This window comes from Melopsittacus undulatus, chromosome 3 (genome assembly GCF_012275295.1).
Source record: "Melopsittacus undulatus isolate bMelUnd1 chromosome 3, bMelUnd1.mat.Z, whole genome shotgun sequence".
Lineage (NCBI taxonomy): Eukaryota > Metazoa > Chordata > Aves > Psittaciformes > Psittaculidae > Melopsittacus > Melopsittacus undulatus.
This window is the reverse complement of record NC_047529.1, coordinates 106,626,686-106,642,188: the sequence shown is the minus strand read 5'-3', so window position 1 is coordinate 106,642,188 and position 15,503 is coordinate 106,626,686. Positions and strand designations below refer to the sequence as shown.

Genomic DNA, 15,503 nt, shown 5'->3' with positions numbered 1-15,503 from the left:
CTTCCTGCTTATCATGTTTTGAGAAATTAATGTTTTTAGTGTTAAAAAGCTAATACCACTCCTATATTTGGTGCCCTTAATCAGGAAGCCCTCAGAGGCAGACAACATTCCAGTGTTTACACTGCTCAAATAGGTGTTTTCAACCATAAATGAAAATAGCCAAGGTTGCAGGAAGGAAAAATCACTGGGAGGACAGATCTGGGCAATCAGACTGGGAAAGTTCTGCACTCTGTGTTAGTGTAACATGAATCATGCCTTTTACAGACACACTGGCACATTATGACTGGGTCGGCAGGTTTCCTGGAGCTTCCAACAGCTTCCTTCACCTTAACAAAAGAACTATCCACAGATGGCAAAATGTCCTAAAGTTACCTAAGAGAGAGTAAAGTTTGGAAGTGCTACGATAGTTTAGTTTAACAGCCACCTAAGAAACATTTGAAACTGTAAGATTTATCTAGCAAGCCGATTCTTAATTAACTGACAAGTCTGCAACAAAACAAATCTATCACGCATTTGAGTTTCTTAACTCAAGTGTGTCCATATCCTCTGGAGGAAGGAAAACATTACCCATTTTGAGACACAGGGTAAGAGCCTCAAGTTTTTTAAATACAAAAGAAGTCAGGAAGAGGTCAACTTTCATCATCAGACTTGGAAGTAGCTAAGACAAAACACTGAAATGTGACAGACACAGCAATTGATTTCTGAAAACTACAAACCCTCATGGATTTTTTACCTGGGTCATCATTCTACAACATACTGTAATCATTAATCTCAGTTCCTATCTTTGATCAATCTTAAGCTTATTAAAAACACTACACCCAGTCAAGGATCAGAAAAGGAAGTTTCTGCTAGCAAATTTCATGTCTTAACTTCAAGTGGTACTTAATGAAATTGCAGTGGGAACAGTAAAATAGTTTTTATAGCAACATTTATCCTGTAAGCATCCCCCCTACTTTAACATACAAGAGGGAGGTGATCATTTCATCTCCTACTTAAATGATAATTCATTTAAGCAAATCATCATGCTTTGCTGATCTAACTTTAAAACTGACCTTGCCTCAAGGGGGAACAGTGCCTTACATCTCTGATTCTTTTCCAAATTGCCATCTGACAAAAGATCTCGCATGTTTTTCCCCAGAAGTAAATGGGGGGTGGGGGGAGATAATTACAAATTATTCATCCCCACAGACTTGTGTTTTAGGAATACCTACACTCATGGCAGATTATACTTACCCCTGTGAGTTTTGGACAAGATGAGATACTCCCTCTTCAGTGACTCAAGCTGTGGCCCATATGACTAACAGATGAAGTCCTTGCATATAAAAGAGAAGATCTGATAATTACAAGTAAATCAGGCTTGGAGCTGCAGAAATCCAAGATGAAGGATCATTATTTTATCTCAGAGTAATTTTCACTTGTGCATTACTGTGAGGCCATGCAATTAGGACATCAGTTAAGGAACTAATGTAAAAATCATACCTAGATGTCACATACAGAGCTATACAAGAACCACCTATGCCACAAACTTCTTCCTCTTTTAGCTCCAAATTTACAACTTGAGTTTCTTTTTTTACCACCTCTCTTAAATAAAAGTTCTTTGCTTTATAGGAAGCTACAACTATGTGGAAGCAAACTATGAACTCTTAGTACAATAATACACTCAATTTACTTGGGTGTTTCAGAGCTGACCAATGCAAAGAACCAAGGAGGAGCCCCATGAAAACAGTATATGATATTTCAGATACTAATTTTGAAAGCATAGAATCATAGAATAGTTAGGGTTGGAAAGGACCTTAAGATCATCTAGTTCCAATCCCCCATCATCCATTCTACCTTTAGAAACAGTAATTCTAAAGGCCATTGCTGATTTTACCTGCCTGTAGCACACATTGGTTTCAAAATCAACTATATAAAAAACAAATTGGGAATTAAGAAAGGTCTGATTGTGATAAGCTTAAATATGTTATCCTTTCCAGAAAAAAAAAATACATACACCAAATGTGTAACTTTCAAGGTGTCTGATGATCATTCTTCTTGACACACGATGGTGGAAATAGGATGCAGGAGGGTTTGAATTTACAAGAAAATCTGAAGTTGAAAGGCAGAAGCCAGATCAGTCAAGTGTCCATATACTGTTTTCTTATCCTGGCTGGGCTACACGTGCACCAGGGAGCAGACAATGGCAGGCAACTGAACTCTCTTTGACTGTTCACACAAGAATGTGCTGCACCCACACTGCTGCTTTTTCCTTGAGGGAAATTCTGCTTAGGCTATTGTACTTATCACTGAAAAAACCAACTTGATAAGAAATAAAATGCAAGAGCTTTTGTACACAGAAAATGGGAGCTGCTTTAAGGAAGAAGTCTTTTCACACAATACAGAGACCACTCTGTTCTGCATATGCAGCTTCCACCCCTCCTGTCAAGACATGCCTAGAGGAGTTTTTCCCTTCTAGTCATCTTGTTTGTTGTGACAAGCTCACAAAACTGTTCATCTTGCCATTCTCCTCTAGCCACGTATCTAAACCACAGTGATGATTCTGTCCCAGAGCATATTGGATGCTAACTTTAGTTTGGATAGGGGGTAGAGGCAGTGCAGGGGAACTGTCAGAGAAGAAACAGTCTGCATTCTTGGCTCAGTAAGAAACTTTCTCAACATCTCTGTCCTTAGTAAAGTCTTGGATGGAACGGCAGGCTGGATTGTGAAATAGAGGATTTCATAGAGAATAAATAATTGTGTACATGGAGTTGCAGGTTGCTATACTAAAGACACAGCTCCATGATTCAGACACACCTATAAACTGTTTTCCTAGGACCTTGCAGAAGCAATCTTGGCAGACCCAGAAGTAGCTCCTGTGCTTTGCAGTGCGCAAGCTAGAACAGTAGAACTTGTTTTGCCTTAAGTCTTTTGAGTCTCTTCAATTACAAAGCCAGTACCCTTCCCAAAAGCTGTGTTGTAGACCACTGACCATCCAAAATCACTACCTGAAAGGGACTTTTCACCTGTTTGTCCAATAGAGTTAGAATGGCAGCCTGCAGCATTGACATTATTGCTTATAGAACCTCATCATTAAATAAGGAATGAACGGCTTCAAGTTCTACTGTTGCTGCCACACTAATTCATCTGACACAACAAAAAATGCTGAGGAAGCAAGTTGAACCACTGAACTCATTACCTAACAGTGTCTACATACTTAGCACAGATCCATTTCTCAGCATCCGTAGACTTTTAAGTGTGCATTTACATGCTTGCTGACATGTAAAGACTTAACCAGATGAATTCTGAGACACAAAACTAAAGTCTTCAGCTTACTTCTGGTTCCAGGTACAAAGTCTTGCCCAGGATCTGAAAGCATGGAGCACTGTAGCCAGAAAGATGCACCCATTTAACACACATTAATTGTCACTCTTATGGAGCAGACCGGTTCAACAGCAGAACAAGAATGCCAGAGGCAGGAGTTGTTTTGAAAGAGGAGCATACCCACGCCTGTCCTGTGGGAAAACTCATGCCTGGTATGATGAGATTCCAAGATGCATTACTTATTCCACTTAAGCAGCTTCAAGTAATTAGGGGGTGTGTGTGTGTTAAAAGCCATGCGAGGCAGTTTATTCTGAAAACTAAGTTACTCTGAAAGCCCTGTAGGGGATTCAGAGCTCTGCATGATTTAACTGCAGCTAAAACACTTGGATGACATGTTTAACACAGCTGACCCAAAGTCAGCTCTGTTTTGGCAGTTACAACTCCTGGCTGATTTCATATAAAGGAGAGGTTTGCCAAACTGACAAATTAGTAAGATGCTTTAGGTAGCATGTACAAAGGCCAAAGTTAACTCATTCCCATCTGAATAGATCTATTAAAACATTATAGTTGGTTTAACTGTTACGGCTCTTAATCACAGGACCATAAAATTAATGCTCTTTAATTTGTTCTTTACAGGTTAGTCAAAAGGTCCCTCCAACTTTCACATAAGTGTTGCAAACATTATACTAACCCGTTTCTGTCAGATCCATTCTAATAGCGTTAAAGTTACTGAATTCCTTAAGAACAAAAACTAGATTATTCATATGTATGTAAAAAAATAGTATTATTTGTGCCATGCCTTTGGACTACATGCCACATTATGACTGGACTAAACTAGTTATTCATTTAGAATATACCAAAAAAATCAGATAGTCTGGCTGGTCTTAATTCCTTTTACCAGTGGTTCAGAAATGCTTCTGACTTTTAGGGATGAAATTTTGCTGCCATACAAGTTAACTTTCAGATGATCAGCTTCTGGCAAAATCCCTACTACAAGTTAAATGCCATGGCTTCTTGTGTATAACACAGTAATTGTATTACTAAGAACAGTCACCACCAATGTTTGCAAGAATCAGGCCATGGTATAGACACAAATTTAAGTCTCACTGGCTGAGATTAGCTAGTCCAGCGAATCTTCTCCAATAGGTAGCCAGTAGCAGATGTCTCAAAGATTACAGCAAGCAGAGAATTCCCCATTATCTTTCAGCTTTTACAGTGAAAATAGTGTATTTATAATCACAGCTGGAAGGGAAGATCACAGAACACCTTCAAGCAACATCTGTGATTTTAAACAGGAGAAACGGCAACTTCAGTCCTGTTTAGAAGCAGGAATCCACACTTGGACTGCCTATTGGGAGGATAGTAAAGGACATCAGGAATTACATGAAGTAAGTAACTAAGCCCAAGTATAAAATTTGACTTTGAACTCTGGTTATTTTATCATCAAGCCTAACTGATATTTCATAAAAACTTTAGCTTTTAGGCATAAAACTTTCCAGAGATTCTTTCCATCCTTTATCCAGCTAGGTTAAGCCATCAACAAGGAAGAGATTTAATTCCACCTTTTGCTTCTTAAATTGAGCAGTCATGCAGAAGTGGCTTAAAAAAAAAATCCCCCAAATGTATGTTCTGTAACTTAAGCCTATTCAAGTCCTTCAGCCGATGTTTTCCTCAAGTAGAAAGGCAATGATTCCTTACAGTTTGTCTATACAACCACTCAACAGAATAGGTCTTACATCTGCTGTTAAAATACCAAATTTCACTAAAACTCAAGTTCCTCAGTATAAGGGGACCAGTCGAAAATTCATCCAATAATACTTTAATATTTGCTTTTTAATTACATGTAAGAATACTAGATAAAGTCTATTTTGACATTACACTCTACCCTGAGCAATATGCTGGCCAGCTAGCATGTTACAAAGTGACTTCATTATCCTGCCAGTAAGTGGCTGGCACACTTGCATACCATTTCTATTGCTTAGCCACAGGTAAGGGTCCCACACTTAAACAAAACACATTAAAAATAAGACCACAATTGAGCAAGGATTAAGAGGCATCAATATACTCTTGTCAGGCTCTCAGCTTCTTAAAAAAAAATCCCCCAAAACACACCAAAACAAAATGCATGAGTTGAAGGCAGCATCTAAAAATTACTTACAGCAGACCAGTGTGGACAGCAGCTAAGACTTACACCTTCATCAAATTCCATCTTTGTAAGTGAAACACAGGGTCACCATTGGAGATTTAAGGGTGATTTGGAGCTATCTTTGGCTGCTTAAAGCCATCATCAGTACATTAAATGATAGAAGGTAAATGCACTGTTCTGAGGTATGTAGAGATTCTTCAGTGTTCAGGAAGTCTATGCATTCTCTGTTCCCAATTTAAAACCTTCTTAAGCAGGAAATGTGGTATCACCACCTGTGCTTCCACCACATTTAAGTATGCAAGAAGGACAAGTGTGTATGTAGGGTACTGTAGGTTTAGGAAGAAAAAAAAAGATCATTTGGCAACACCTTTTTATGTATACACATGACTAATATACTTAACAGTTTGCCAGACAGTACCTGTTTCAATTGCTTCACTTTTCCATACAAGCTGAATTTCCAAATGAGTGTAGAAATTTATAGATTGAGCATTGAAATCCACAGCAATAGTAGAAACAATTAGGACAAACCTAAACCTTTTTCTTGGAACACAAAAAAACCCCCAAACTGTAACAACTTTTTCCATTATGAAAAAGGAAAAACCTTATCAGTTACATTAAGCTACCTAATGGCTTAAACAGCACAACTGTAAATGCTGGCTGCTGAAGCTATATGCCAACACAAGCAGCTTAAACAGTAGGTAGCTACCCACAAAGCTGGTAATACCCTTGAATTCCCCCCCTTTTCACAAGGAAGCCACACAAGCCATCTTGAAGATACCAGGTTCATTCTCACAGATTGCTCCTTAGAAAACGTGGAACTTTAAAGCAATGCTTCGAATGACATGTTACATATTTAAACAGAAAAACACTTAAAATTTCTGTGCAAATTTAGTTCATCCACCTATAAGTTAGGAAACAGGTTCAACAGAAGGTTTATGTTAACAAATCATGTTAGGGGAGAATTAACAGGTAAGTACAGCATTTGAATGCTACAGTCATCTAAACAGCATTTTGTGGGCAGTGTACTACATTGAGAACTCAGTATTTTTTAAGAGGCAGGTATTTTACATAGATGTAACACCTGTCAAGGTAAATCCTGTAACAAAGTGATTTAGCATTATGTATATAACACTGATCTTTAGGCAAAGAGACACATTAAACCAACAAATCTGAGGACTGCAAGGAATGTTATAGCTGGTAGGAGCTTGCTACAAAATCCTTAAGGATGCATTGCTGTGTTGCTGTAAATCTTAATTCAGGACACTGGTGAACAGCTTTAGCAAGAGACCTTATACCAGCCACTTTAAAGCAAGCAGACATTTCAGAGTCTTTTTTTGGTTGCCAGAAGTTTAATCTTGCTTCACTTCACCCTTTAAGTGTCTTTTCATACGTGAATATGGGCTGATTGTGTCATCCATCACGAAGTCATATAGTACTTTTACCCAAGAGTTATATTGTGGCAGGTTGTCATAGTATTCAGCTGCTATTTTCTTCACCTGAAGAAGAAATACAAGGTTTATTTGCTATTTATATTAGCACTAATAATGAAACTTAACAATCCTCAATGTATAAATTAATACAGAGCACTAAAAGTCTCATTTTAGCTGTTATAAGGAAGGCTACTAGTACCACAATATGAAAGTTTCTTGAAGGAAAAAGCTACTCCCTGGTTGTTAAGTAAACATGTGAAACTTTTCTACTGAACCTAACTAGAACAAGCTGCTAGCACTGAAGTCCATTCACTGTGCTACCTACAGAATGTAGCTCACAAAAGTACTTTGGTTGCAGTGGAAGTGGGTGATTCAGTGCAGTGCTGACTCACATGAGTTATTACCAAAAAGGATCCTTTATAGGAAGAGACATTGAAACACAGCTGTTTTTGCGTGTAGCTTCAAATTAGCATACAAGGGAAAAAAAGCATCTTATTTCTGAGGTACATCCTGTTTCTGCAGACAGACAAAGAACATATATAAACCACTTTCAAAGACTATTCTCAGATGTACATGCTGAGTAGACCACTGTTACTATCTAAGAGAGAGGGAGTTTCAGTTAGATATCCTTACTGATATTTAAGGCCAACCACCTAAAGACTTAAAAACTTGAACAAAACAAACCGGAATTTTCACTAAATTCCACAGCTTTAGGCAGCAGAAAAATATTAATCTGTGTAAGCCACAAACCAACCCAGGATACCTGCATGCCTGCTTTGGAGCTGAAGACTTTCTTTTGATCCATCATCACACCTACAGTGTGATCACAGTGCATTTAGCCACTATACTTTTATTCCAACAGCAATTTTACCCAATACCCCAGCTGGAATCAAGTGTTCAGTTACTTCAGTGATCTTCAGCACACAGCATAGCAGAGTCCAGTCCAATCAAGTTAACTGCTCTTCTAAAAGGTGGCTTTGTTCTTTTATGAGAGCTGTGGATTAAGAGTCCAATAGCAGAGCTGGGTATTCACCTCTGCAATTAAGTACTTGGAAAAAAATTCACTCCCTACTTACAACTTAAGTACTGGTCCAAGAAGTGAAATGTTGGTTCACCAGCACAGATCTCAGTGTCAAGGTGAGTTAAAGCAGCTTTGGCTGCATGTGAAAGATGAAATCCATAGATTAGAAAAATCATCTGTCTCTTTCAAAATCAAAAAAACCCACAGAAAAGTCTCAACAAAGGAGTTACAGAATTTAACTACCCTGCTAAAGTAGTGCTGGAGTAGTTCTTTCACCTGCACATCCACCACTGACAAAAGAAACAACAATCAAGCTTCTACTCCAAAGGCACAAGCTTACAAGGTCACTATCAAGTGCAGTAACAAAGCTGCAAGACCAACACCACAGCTGCTGCCAAACTGCAAATTTAGTGTCCAATTAAAGACATTTTCCACTGATAAAAGCACCTTTTGATTGAAGATGAGTTCTAGGTGTAACCCTGGAAGCCTGTGTTCCCATACTCCAATTGGGACACACACATACAATGACAATTAAGCTCCTGCTTAAAAGCCAGCAAAGACTTGGAGAGGAGCCAATCTGAAAATTCCCATCTACTCTCTTGTGGAAGGTCCAAAGTCTCAGCTTTGAAGCCTAGCACTTACTTAGGGTTCAAAGGCTCTCATTAGAGGAAACTGAGCTGCTCCAAACTAGAAAGCTATTAAACATGTGACAGTACAACAAACATCAACAGTACCTCAAACCCTCTCTTTTCCCCATCAGAGAATGACAGTGATAGAAGAGACTGAAGGGTAAGCATGCATAAGAACACTGCCCTTCAGATTTCAAAGATGGAGCCAACAAATCTGAAGCTATTTGCAACTTCTTAGCTAGTTTCTGAAGAAATCAGAAGGCTGGTTGTGATTAAAGAATACTCAATTAAGTGCACAATTTAAGACATGTATTTCCTCCCCTCCACTTTCAAGGAAGAGGCTGTGGTTAGGTTAAGAGACCACTGAAATTATAGAGAATTACCCCCTTCATCACTCAACTTGAAAATAGTTCTTTGTTCCTGTTTGGGGTTTTTATCTCCCAACTTCGATTTTCTATCAGCATTCCACAGTTTTCAAGTTAAGAGTAGAGCTTATTTTGAGCAAAAGTAATAACCTCAGAAGTAAACTTACCAGCGGAAGGCTCTTGCCAGGAATATTAGGGAAGTCATGATGTTCATTGTGATAGCCAACATTAAAAGTAAGCAAATTAAGTGGCCCATAGTAGGAGTAAGTCTCATGTCCTTTCAAAAACATGTAATGTTCAGCTATGAAGTGTCCTGAAATTGGGTGCAACCCAAGTCCAAGTACTGAACCAGCAAGCATGTAAACTGTGGATTTAACTCCCCATAAATAATATATCACAACATCAAAGGCAAGCTGAGCCAACAAATTGATTATTTCAAGTCGAGTAATAGGTTTGGGATTGATGCAGAGAGGTCTAATCGCATAGAAAAATGGCTGAAGAACAATCCATATGAACTTCCTAAAACGGGTGCAGAAAAACCAGCCTTCAAAGTTGGTAGGAATGTCCACATCAATTCCATCGCCTCCTAAATAACGATGATGATCCATGTGGTATCTCTTGAAGGATATGGAGTATGGGAGACCAAGAGGGAGGTTGGCAAATATCCCAAACCATCGATTCCACATTGCTTTGCTGTTGCCAAAGGCACTGTTGTGGGAGATCTCATGAATTGCCAGAGTCATGGAGTGGCTAATACAGCTTCCAAAAACGTATGCCCAGAAGATTACCCATTTCCAGTCCAAGTCTTTAACTAGGTAAAATGCAGTCAACTGTGCAAGAACCATCAGCACAACCACCCATATCAAGTTGTAGTCTGGCTTCATCAACGCTTTAATCTCTGGATGCTTCGCTAGATGGGAAAGAATTCAATGAAATAAGCAGTTATTTAGAAGCTCTCCTCACAAGCGATTACAAAAGCAGATATAGCCATTCTTTCCCTTCCTCCCAGTTAGGGCTGTCTGCAAACATAATGAAAACCCACCAGCTTTCCACTTGTGACATTTACTGCAATAATGAATCCTTTCAAATTAAATCATTTTAGCGTTTTTCTGTTGCTCAGAAACTAGACACGTACATGACAAGCATCAGTACCACCTCAGGCTACCCAGAAAGGAATAGCTTTAAACTGACAACCCACCAGCAATTCAGAAAGGCTGATTTTGGCCATCTCGCTTGAAAACGCGTTATTCACCACCCCTCCTGAGTGCCGCGGCGACCTCTACGCCCTGCACACGAGCTATTTATACCGTCCACCACACACGTTATCAATTATTCAGCTCGCTTCCTACCGCACGAAGGGCTCCGCGGAAGCGGGCGGCTCCGGTAGCGGGCGGCGAGCGGCCCGCAGCCCCGCAGGGGCTGAGGGGAACCGCATCACCCGCACTGCTCCGCGGCTCTCACTTCGCCGCTCGAAATGGAAGCCCGGGCCGCCCACCCTTCGTCTGGGGCTCGGGCGCCGTCTCCGCCGGCAGAGAGCCGCCCCCCGCCTCCTTCTCCTTCCCCTCCCCCGACGCCAAGGTGGCGGCTCTCGCCTCCACATACGCGGCCGGCGTCGCTCCCCTCACTCGGCCCCGGCCGGCTCTGGCCCCGGCCGCACTCCTCCACGCTCGCCAGTCCTCACGCTCCAGGTCCCTCTAACGACCGGCGGCGACGGACGGGCCCTCCGCACGGCACCCCCCGGTGTGGGATCCTGGCAGCCATTTTGTGGGGTGTCCCCCGCTCCCCTCCACGCAGCCAGCGGCAAGAAGCAGCAGCACCGCCATCTCCTCCTCACCCAGGATCTCCTTGCGGCGGTCTGCATGAGGCTGGTCCGTGTAGACCCACTCGAAATCCTCTCTGGCGACGGTGTTGCCCATCTTAGCACCGCGGCGACCCCAGCCCGCTCGCCCGTATCCACCGAGTCCACAGCGCCCAAACCGCGACACCCACACTCCAGCGCAGCACTTTATAGCTCCGCGGAGGAGGCTCGACGGGAGCCCCGCCCACCACTCCAGCCTCGTTTCCCATTGGCTAGCTGCCGGCTGTCAGGGCTGACAGGCCCCGCCCCTGAGCGGGCCGGGCCTGGCCGGGCGGGGCGAGGCGCGATGTGAAGCTATCGCCTGAGGGGCCGCCCGCTCCTCAGTGCCAGCCCCGGCCGAAAAGTGGTTGTGTGTTCCTCCCCCGTTACGGAAGAGGTGCTCATTGATCCGTCCTGCGGCCGTACGGGTGGGCTGCGGCTCTCCGACCTTCCCGATGGAGGCGTCCTTGCCCGAGGGGCCGGGTGTGGGCTGAGGGGGCCGTGACGCGCTGCCGCCTGAGGGGAGCAGAGCGCGAGGCGGCAGCCTGCGCCTCAGACCAGCAGTGAGGTGGCCTGTGCTGTGGGTGCCTTTAATAACGCCTCAGGAACAACTGATATGTAAGGAGGGAGAGAAAAGTCTCGGCTTGTAACGCTGGCCCTGACTCCGGCAGCCCTCTTGCGTCCAGGCGCTGTGGAAACCCGGAGCTCCTTCGTGGTTCACCGTGGTAGGGAGGGCGAGCCCGCTTCATGTTCACACACACCCCACCCCGCCGTCTGCTGCCTCCTGTCCTGACTGGTGCTCATGCGGGTTTAGCTGCTGGTGGGATTTCTGCCCCCTCGGTGGTGACAACCTGCCCAGAGGCCACCGCAGACTGTCGAGCAGAGTCATGCGAGTTGCTTTATTAAGACTGGAAACAGAAACCACATCTTCCAGCGGCTCTTCAAAAAGCACTTTTTCTTGTCCATAGGTGAGATATGTGTGGTAATAGAACTAGCTGTCATTTGGCCAAAGTCTAAACTTCTAAAAGCTACCTAAAGATACATCCTCAGCTGCAACTCAAAAACACCCGGGGCCAAGGTAGGTCTCCTTTTTCTTCACTTTCTGTGGTAAGATATTTTAAGAGCTTTGACAAACTTCTCTGTGAGAACTAAACTCCATTTTATCTGTGCCTGCCTCTATTTTGCATAAAATACTGACTGTGGGCAGTTCAGTTACAAAGGCTACTTTATGTAGCAGTTAGAATGAGTACTTGCTTGGAATTTTAGTTGTCCTTAATTCCACTCTAATGATACACAAAACAGGAGATGCCTCTTACGATAGATAAAACAGGAGATGCCTCTTAGGATTGATAAAGCGATAGACATTTCTTATGATAAAGCGATGGATACCTATATGATAAAGGTATAGATCCCTCTTATGATGGACAAAGGAATAAACACCATTTACATTAGTAAAAGTGATAGATGCCTGTTACAATAGATAAGGCAGACAGATGCCTCTATGATAGATAAGGTATGTAAATCAATAATAACTAATAAAAGTAACAGAGGAAGTTGTCACAAAGTAAATTATACCTGATGTATAAATGTAATATGAATATCTCACGTTTCATGATGCATCACTTGAAATTTATCAGTAATAATGAATAAAAAAGGCCAATAAATATTAGCCCATGGGCAATGGTGCAAATGCAGTGGAAATACAAGCCCTACTTGAAAATGTTTGCAACCTAAAGTAATGGACAAAGCACAGGATCTATAAGATGGAACAGCTTTGCAAATATTTTTGTTTACACACATTTTCATTCTGTGTATATTAGGATGTGAATTAGAAGCAAATATGAGAGGATTGGAAGAAAGATGGAAAAGTTTATTCTCAGCTTTTCCGTCCATAGTCACATGTGAGGAGTGGTGCAGCATACACAGGAAAATCAGTTTCCATTTCATCAAGGCATTCTGTCCTTGTTCAGTTTTACTTCTTGCTCAGTGACCGCTTCACAATAAACCAGGAAGTGCGTTTGAGTTACCAGAGCAGAAGTTGTTTGCAAAACTGCCAGGATCACAAGTGTTTCACTCCATGTCAAAAATGGGTGACATTGGAATGGAAAGTTCAATTCCCAGCTCCAGCTTTGGACGCCATGGGTCTGATGGACTGGTTGAAAAACAAGTCTCCCTTGTTCCTCAAAATGTTCCCTTCTCATTGTAGTTCAAATATTAGCACTGCACTAAAAACCTTCTCAACCATGGGAAGGATCCTGCAGAGAACAAAACGTGGCTGCTGCTAAGGTCATAGCTACTGGCAGGAGCACTGGAGGTAAAAAAAGACAAGGGTATCAAGAGTTCAGGATGCCGCAGCAGGTTTACAGAGCTGCAAATGTATATAGGTTTGTAAATGGTCACAACTTTCAGTAGGGTAATTAAATAGATTCCAGATTTATAAAATAAACATTCCATTGCAGCCAAACAAGGCTTAAACAACTAAGAAAAATATTAAATAGAAAATGTAATTGCCCAAGTGTCCTGGAGTGCAGTGTTTTTCCTAATCACTGAGCCATTCTGGTTTAAGCATTCCATGTAACAAATCCAGATTAGGTCCTCAGCAAGGTTAACATGGAACTTTCCCTTCCAAAGACGAAGATATCCAGTACCTAGCATGTCTTCAGCTGGCATAAAGCTAGAAAAAAAAAATCCTGGAGAGCTCAGTTACACATAAGCACAGCTGGCAGCACATCCCTGTCCACGCAGGAAGGTGAGATCCAGCGAGTAGAACAGCAAGAACTGAGAGCACATGGACAAGTGAGCTGGTCCAAGAATAGCGCAAAGCAACATAGGAATGCAACTAGAGAATATCAGAACAGTTAACAACTAGCAGATGTGTTGTGGTAAGATACTCCAAACTGAATTTACCTATGAATGAAGTAACAAACGATCACTGCAATTTGCCAGTTACCACCTTAAAATCATCAGGAACACTAGGAAATCAGGTTATCCGTGCTTGTATAAACACGCATTTAACTACTTCTTACATCACCCTATTTTCAAGAGGCTCTTGATGCAGAAAATTCCTTAGGTGATGTTAGCAGTTCCCATGATTAACTGTTAGAAGATCTTAGAGCAACAAAGCTTCTGTTCAATACAGTCTTACCTTTTACATGAAGAAATTATGTGGAGGCATCCTTGTAACATTAATGAACTTCTGTGATTAAGTTAATGTGCTGAGTATCAGGAATTCAAAACCCTACCATGAAACAAAGAGCTGTTACAAAGCAAGCTGCTGTTTTAAGACTAAAAAAAAAAACCCACAAAAAAACCCCAACAAACAGGAAGAAACAGGAGTTTTAAACTATTTTAAGAAATAGCTGTAGAAGATACTTGGCTTTCTCTGTCAACCCTGAACTGTACTGTTTCAGCTGTCGCTACAAGCACTAAAACCGAAAACACTGCAAATAACATTTTTTATGTTAACTTGTAAATTACATCTTAGTCTCACTGATTTGAGATTCTACCTTGAACAGATTCTGTGATCACTAATTGCTACTAACACTGTACTTTTTTGAGGCTGATATACCAATTCATGTAAACCTGCACAGACATTTATAGTCAGAAATTATTTTACTTCAGGCTATTTATCAGCTTGTTCATATACTGCAAAATGCACCCTTTTATATTTAGTAAGGGTCAATATGGGGTCAGCAGTTAACGTTCCAGTTATTCCTCTACTATTAATTGTTTTCCATATTCTATCTATACCACTAGTGTATAGTCCAGAGTCATATCTCTCCCTCCCCAGGAAGCGAAAACAAAACAGCAGCATACCTTTGCTGTGACATTTCATGGAGATTGCTTGTAACAACCCCCTCTACCACTTAAGTTTCATGAGGCTCATTCAATTTTACATTTGGTAGCACACAGAGGATCAGGATACACCTGCAAACTTGCAGCACGTGGTACTTCCTTTAGTTGAAGATTCCAACTTGGCACCATTCACAGAGAATGTTTCATGTAACAATAGGCTGTTGTTGTTCTTTCCAGCTCAGTTTACATGTGGCTTACACATAGATTCACAAATATATTAATATGAATAACCTGAAACTATTTGTATACTGGGGGGAGGGAGGGAACTGTTTGCATCTTCTAGAATAAAGAAACTGAAGTGAAAGATATTGAGATATATGAATTAACCTTTTCAGTAGATGCAATTCCTATTTAACCACAAATATGGGGTAGTTAAGAAAACTTCATCAATTTGTCACCATGAATGACCATTAAATGAATTTGTATCAAATGATGGACAGCAGTTACAGCTATCATTCCAAACCTTTTGAGTCAAGATCATTTTCTAAAAGACAAAATATATGCTTTTAAACTGAACAGCAGATATCTACCTTAAAGAGGTCCATAACAGTAAAAAAGAAATTTACTCCTTTAGCAGTTTAACCTTTCCCTCAGATAACTTTGTATCACTTCCTGGATGCTTCTCTTAAGCAGTACCTTTGGTTTTTTTTAAAGGACACAAACCACGCAACAAATTTATTTGAAAATTAAATGTCTGCTAAATATTAGGTATTTGCAATGTTACTTCTGATATGAGCTAATATGTTTTAGAAGTAAAACTTGTAGCTGAAGTTTTAGGGAAAGGTCACTTTCCCCACAATCGTGTAACATTTGACCAATTTCTGCTTTGTTCATCGATTTAAATACAACCAGTATATGATGCTGACAGCCACATAAAACATATGAGAAATTTGCATTTTAACTCATCGTAATAACAGCAA

General features: G+C 41.1%; 1 protein-coding gene across 1 annotated transcript; it reads right to left on the bottom strand.

Moving 5' to 3' along the window:
* Nucleotides 1-5,103: 5,103 nt before the first annotated feature.
* Nucleotides 5,104-10,863, bottom strand: DEGS1 (delta 4-desaturase, sphingolipid 1). Its single transcript, XM_034061035.1, has 3 exons — nucleotides 10,726-10,863; nucleotides 9,059-9,801; nucleotides 5,104-6,942 (listed from the first exon to the last, which is right to left on the bottom strand). The coding sequence occupies exons 1-3, from the start codon at nucleotides 10,805-10,807 to the stop codon at nucleotides 6,796-6,798; spliced, it is 972 nt and encodes a 323-aa protein (XP_033916926.1). The 5' UTR covers nucleotides 10,808-10,863; the 3' UTR covers nucleotides 5,104-6,795.
* Between the last annotated feature and the right edge of the window lie 4,640 nt (nucleotides 10,864-15,503).